We start from the raw sequence: 6,700 nt of genomic DNA, 5'->3' as shown, positions 1-6,700 counted from the left end.
TATTAAAAACTTATGAAGAAAATAATTAAATTTCTTTTCGTGTGAGGTCCTTGTACCACTGGGCGCGTGAGGTGTTGGCTGCTCTAATCACGATGTCAGGAAGGCTTGATATTGTTGGCTATAGCGTAGTCGGACAATCCTGTGCTTCGGTGCGGTGTGTCTACTTATCCAGCGGCGTTTGAAGGACTAACTTTCACTGGCCAAGGGGACTAACTTTCACTCGCGGACGGGACGGGCAACACATCGGATATTGAGCGATAGTGAGCGGGGTAAACCAGCCGGACCTCACTACCGCCCGCACCTCAATGACTGCGGTTACCGGTACCCGTGGCGTGTGGCACAACGATGGCTCGGCTCGTTGGTCACCAGTGCACAGCTCGCCGGTCAGTTTCCACCAGTCTTCCTGGGATAGTTCGGTGCACCGAGTGTCTGGAGGTTCGTCGTCACAGTCCCGGGGAAAAACTCGTTGATCGGTTCACAACTTCCTTACACCGACAGCTTCTCAACTTCGGATCACGCTTTTTGGAAATAACTTTACTTGATCTTGCTACCACGCGAACTTCTTTTTAATCGACTCGATCGGTCCCGGTAAGTGCGAACTGCTTGACCGCTAATTCTTTTCTGCCTGTTACTTCGTACCAGTCCACTCTCTTCCCCATCTCTCTCTCTTCCTTTCTTTCCTACTCTCCTCTCATATCTCCCTTCCGGAACCATTGACAGCTGCCCAGGTGTACCAAGTTCTTAGAATCACAGTGTCAGTCAGTAAGAGATGTGAATCGTTCAATTCACCATGGTCGTAGTAAGGGGGTGGATGTTAAAGACAGGGGGCCTAAATTTATGGTTTAGTTGTTTTCCCTCATCTTACACAAAATGCCACGTAAATAAAAACTCCTACCCAAAAATTCTACCTATCATTGCGACTTATTGGCCTCTTTCGAGTGGGTGTGGTATATTGTTTCCGCTTTGGGTGGTAACATAGTAGTCACCATTGTGCACAACCACTACCAAATATTTTTTCGAATAATGTATTCCACTTCGATAAATTTGCCTTTAGATTCTATTCGCCATACAATATTTTTTGCGATTTACTTTTAGCGATTTTTCGCGCATAGAAGCTAGCGCCACATTGGTCGATGCGGAGAGTAGGAAAACAGCCGATGTAGTTAATTCATTGACACACAGCCTTAGTTATAGCAGCAAGTGCCCAAAATAGGTACACCTGCCCAAATGGTACAAGACCCTACATATTCCTTGGCCAATTCGCTCACTTATTGTAGAAGACACTATAACATTAAACATTAAACATATCAGCGGAGGTCTATTAGCGATTTTGCACCTTTTTCGCACTCTATTTTCTTGCAACGGGTAATATTTGAACTATCGTCTGTAGTGTAATTGTTTCAAACAAATCATTCAGCTGTTGAGTATTTGAACAAATTGTCTGTGGTCTGTGGTGTAACTATGTAAAACAAATCATCCAGGTATTGATTTACATCTTATTAAAATTTTTAGTTTTATGATTGGCTTCACTGTAGATCTTTTTTTTTTTTTGGTTGACAAATGGTAGACGTAAAATGAGGTTGAGATGTAAATACAAGTATACAACAATCTCCACACTAACCTTTTTTTACTTTTTATAGGTTTCCGTTGAAGGAGACTATTTCGGCATTGATATCTAAATACTCTAGTGATGGATATTTGGACATTCTCACAGCAAAATGGTACGGAAGTTTGGCCTGTTTTAAACTCGATCGCGAAATTGGTCAACCAAAACCACTGGGAGTGGCAGCTGTGGCAGGGGTATTCCTGCTACTCGGCTTAGGCATGATTCTAGGGCTTTTGATTTTAATTTTTGAGCATCTGTTCTACAAGTATACACTGCCTATACTGCGGCATCAACCAAAAAATACCATATGGAGAAGTAGAAACATAATGTTCTTCAGCCAAAAATTGTATCGCTTCATAAACTGTGTGGAGTTAGTATCGCCTCATCACGCCGCCAAAGAGCTGGTACACACTATTCGGCAGGGCCAAATAACTAGCTTGTTCCAGAAAAGTATCAAGCGGGTAAGTAAAACTTTTGAATTTAAAAGCACATTGCACAATGCACAGATGCAGCATGTAACCACAAACAAACAGACGTAACACTTAAAAAATTCTCATCGACCACGCTTTTAACGATCATTTTAAATCTTCATTGTGGTTGCCTTCACAACCAGAGGCGTGCGCATCGTTTTTCTTTGAATATGACACTAGCGCCTTCTGTTGGCGATATTGCACAACGCTGTTTCGTGAAACATTTCCACCTGGTGATGGTAGTGTGAAGTGAGCAACGGAATTTTACGAAAATTGTTCTAAGTGTTACGTTTGTTTGTCTGTGATTTAACGACCATACGTGCGTAGGTTATTGGCCTCCTAAAGCGAGGTTAGGTTTTGTAAAATCCCATTTCGTATTTTGATGATTGAGTCGTTCCAGATAATCATTTTTGTGGGAACCGGGTAAAAAAAAATCGTTTTATTGATAAATTTACCAAAAAAAAATATGATTAAACTGATAGGGAACTGGTATTTCTCTTTCAAACTTTCAAATTTTCACGACATAACCTCTACTTTTAATCGCCAATAACTTGCACTTCAGATCACGGATTTGCCAGCGAATAACCTTAATAGGGTATCGCGCCACTTGGGCGGTGGCTTCTATATTCGCCTGTTTTCCACTATAACCAGGCCCGGATTAAGGATTGTGGGGCCCGGGGCCCGAGCGGATATGGGGGCCCCTCGGGAGAGGAGCAAAAATGTTTTTTCTTTATTTTCGAACAGTACTTGAGCAATATGAAAAATAAAGTTAATGTAAGCAACCAAAAAAGGGTTTTGTGGGGGGCCTTAAAATGTGGGGGCCCGGGTCCCACCGCCCCCCCCCCCCCCTTAGATCCGGCCCTGACTATAACTCAGTCAATTTTGAACCAATTGAAATGTTGTACACGGGTAGATACTATACCTATCTCACCACATTCCAAAAGCTGTGTCAATGGACTACCCGCTTTGCGCGCAGCCACAGTTGATGAGCAGGAGTAAAACAATTTAATTTTGTATGGCGAAATGCATCTAAACTCAAATTACTTGAAATAGAAAGCTTTTCCCGAAAAATATATTTGGTAGCCTTAATAGTGGTTACCATTGTGCACAATCACTACCAAATATTTTTTCGAATAATGTGTTACACTTCGAGAAATTTGCCTTTAGATTGTATTCGCCATACAATATTTTTGCGATTTACTTTTAGTGATTTTTCGCGCATAGAAGCTAGCGCCACATTGGTCGATGCGGAGAGTAGGAAAACAGCCGATGTAGTTAATTCATTGGTTTAAATTTGACTGAGTTATAGTGGAAAACAGACGAATATAGAAGCCACCGCCCAAGTGGCGCGATTTCCTACAATCATCAAATTGTGTTTTTTTTTTCGTTTGGCCGTGTGGCTGAATGTCGTTTGGCCGAATACCATCTGATCAAAAGAATTTAGAAATGAGAAGAAACTCTGGGTAACATTCTAGTTGCCAGTATTATCATCTGAAAATTTCCTACTTTTAATCATAAACTATTCTTGGTACCTATTTATTCGAGTAGGTAGTGCACATTTTCTGAACTGTTTAATGTTTTATAAGTTTTTTTTATCCAGATTTTTCATTTTAACTTAGTAATATTACTCATAAATATAATGGTGTATTTGTATATTTAATGGTAACTTTCGCAATTGGACCTAGAAGGAGGACGAACAGAGAAGACGACGGAAGAGCAAAGCTCAATTTTTTGATATGATTCAGGAAATCAGAAGGTATGCAATTAAGTAAACTAGAATAGTGATTTAATAGCATGTAACTATTTTATAGAAATATGTACTTAAACAGAGTGCAGCAACAAGAGCGAGATACAATGCAGCAGACGTTAACCAAGGACGCTATACCAGAAGCGTCTCCAGACAAGTCCATCACTCCATCAAAGAAACCAAAAAGCAGCCCTAGAATGAGCATATTCGGATTAGGACGGCATAATTCGAATCCTTCGACACTGAACGTAAGACGATTCAGTACCGATAGTATATTGAGTGAGCGATTGGATACAATTGGGCGTCGTTTGAGTAGAGATATTACCAATTCGCCTCCAGACCTTACGCACAGGTTTGAAACATTCGGTAAACTTAAAGATGGAGACGGAAAGTTCGATACATACTCGGGGAAGGAAACAAAAGAAGCAGTTGCGCCAAATAAGTTCGATACGTTTAGTGGGAAAATAGAAAACTGTCAATCTGAGGAGAAGCCACCTGAATTACCAGTGAAAAAAGGGAAACAAAACAGGAGGTCACCGCTCAATCCTGAACTGTATGTAAAAAATAAGAAATATTCCAGAGATGAAAGTCGTAGATTAATTCCAATAAGTGAGAGAGTTGCTCATGGCCTTGCTCCTCCATTCATAGAATCAGACACCAGTAGTGCTCTTTTGCGAGATAAATTACACGAGGAACTACGTGAGAAATATGCCTCTCATGGGTTTAATCAAGGTATCCTAAAATCAGTCAATCAAAATGGCGACTCACGATCATCCATAGATGTCACAGAAGAAGGCAACAGACAAGGCAAAGTACCTCGACAAAGGAACAAGGGCAACAAACATGCCAGACGACGTGTAGTAGATGGTTGTACATCGCATGTAACTCAAAGTGCTAAATTAATTTAATCTTGCCAATGTCTTTGGGTAGAAATGAAAAGGCAATTTAAGCATGTTATTATCAGCTTTAATTTTATTTTAATAAAATGGTGATCAGAATGTAACATATTGACATTATTCTTTATTCCGTCTTTGTTAAAATCGCACAGACAACATAAATTTAAAAACTAATTTAACAAAACATTCAATAAGGCCCATTATTCATTTTCAACTATATTCATTTTATTTTCAAGTTTCTTGTATTTTTCATGAGTTTGTTGTATTTCAAATTGTAAGATTTCCTGAAAATTTTAAAAAATATGCCGTAGTTTAAAAATGGGGAGACTCGATCCGCCTTTTCACGGTGTGTACTAAAGTAATAACTATCTGACAATTGAATATACTAGATTTCCAAGTAAATAGAGTTAAGTAAATAATAGAAAATGGGCAATTTTTGCGTGACATAATTTATGGACGTTCCCCTGCTCGGAATGAAGGTCTCCATACGGAATCACGACGATTTTAAAGCACACATAACACTAGTTTACAAAAAAAAACGAAAGTCATGAATTTCTATCAACGACCAATTTGCTGATATGTATCAAGACCGTGCTTCAAAAAATGTTAAGTAGAGCAGTTTTTAGGGTTTTCCTTAAAATCCAACTCTACAGTTTTCAAAAATATGAAATTTTCTAAAATTTAAATAGCTTGCGTTGCAGCTAACGAATTTTCAATCTATTTTTAAAGACACGGACACCGTCTTCAGCCAGAGGCTGTACACACTGAACGAAACTTAACACTAGACAACGGACACGACACACATTACGAGCACCAGTGGATACGAGGAAGAAATATTTCTTGCGAAAAGTTTCATCAATCAGAGAGGGAATCGAACCCTCATGCCATGGCATGGTACGTTTATACGCTTGGTGACGCTAACCGCACGGCCACGAGGCTCCACCATTGGATAAATAGAAAACTGAGTATAATATGTTTGGATCATCCGAACAATTTTTCTGTATCAAATTAGTGATGACTGATTATCTCCTCTCCTTAAGGACGAACGTCTTGAAATCCCGCTTCAACAGTGCATCAGAACTTCAGACACACAAATTTCAAGAAGCAAGCTTCAAACAACAGTGCATTTTATTATTCTGTTCTTGCTCACTTGTAATAAGCTTAATATTAGACCAGGTGCGCTATTTTTGTTAACGAAGAGAATTGTGCCCTCGAAATCGCGAGTAGGTGCCAAACTCGGACATTGTGGGGGCCATTTTAGGATTCTAACAAGTCTGTCCTTAAATTTGGGCAAAATTTCCAAAAATAATGAAGATTTGTTTTTGTTTCAGTAAGAAAAATTCTTTCTCAACGTACATTTGAAATATTAGATGTTAGCCAGTTACAGTAATTTTTTTTATCTCAAACGGAGAATTGTTTATGTTTACGGAAAAAGAGATGTATGAATGGAGTAACTTTGCTTAAAAATAGAACAAAAAACAATTTCAAATCGACAGCCTTGTATGGAAAGTCGAAAAAAAATTCCATATCACTGTATATTTTTTTCCTTCACGTTTGCTGAAGGAATGCTGAAAACTAGTGTATTCGTACATTGATGGCCACGGTGAAAGCAATCGTTTGACAGTCAACACATTCTCAACTCATATTGTCGCGCAAACCATCACTTTAATTTCATCTTCGGTGACTTCATTTGGAATGTTGGAAAACCGGGGATTGATCTTCGTTCCAGAAAAACACAATTTTATGCATAAATTTCAATATTTATAGAACTTTTGATGATGAAATCGGGCTTAGCGAATACTTGGCAGCTAGAAATTAGAATTCGAATATTCATTACATGTGCGATACAGCTACGGTAACAAAAGTTTGAAAGTGTCTTTGAAGTTCGCCTAACACGCAATGTCAGAAAATATCGAATTTTATACAGAAATATTTGTCTAATTGGCTGTAAAACATGTAAACTCATCATTCAATAACTCTT

The 6,700-nt window shown here is 38.9% G+C and overlaps 1 protein-coding gene across 6 annotated transcripts in view; it reads left to right on the top strand.

Moving 5' to 3' along the window:
- Nucleotides 1–6,059, top strand: part of LOC109415021 (uncharacterized) — a 74,836-nt gene extending 68,777 nt beyond the window's left edge. For 3 of the 6 annotated variants that reach the window (XM_062851909.1, XM_029873116.2, XM_029873120.2), the window contains 3 exons: nucleotides 1,641–2,067; nucleotides 3,762–3,832; nucleotides 3,888–6,059. In XM_062851909.1, the coding sequence (XP_062707893.1) occupies nucleotides 1,641–2,067; nucleotides 3,762–3,832; nucleotides 3,888–4,731 (1,342 nt within the window). In that variant the 3' untranslated portion in view covers nucleotides 4,732–6,059. The remainder of the gene's footprint in view (nucleotides 1–1,640; nucleotides 2,068–3,761; nucleotides 3,833–3,887) is intronic. The other 3 variants (XM_029873119.2, XM_029873117.2, XM_029873118.2) reach the window with 3 other exon arrangements.
- The last annotated feature ends 641 nt before the right edge of the window (nucleotides 6,060–6,700 follow it).

This window comes from Aedes albopictus, chromosome 2 (genome assembly GCF_035046485.1).
Source record: "Aedes albopictus strain Foshan chromosome 2, AalbF5, whole genome shotgun sequence".
NCBI classification, from domain to species: domain Eukaryota; kingdom Metazoa; phylum Arthropoda; class Insecta; order Diptera; family Culicidae; genus Aedes; species Aedes albopictus.
Note: the sequence above shows the minus strand (reverse complement) of the source record. Positions and strands in the feature narration are given on the sequence as shown.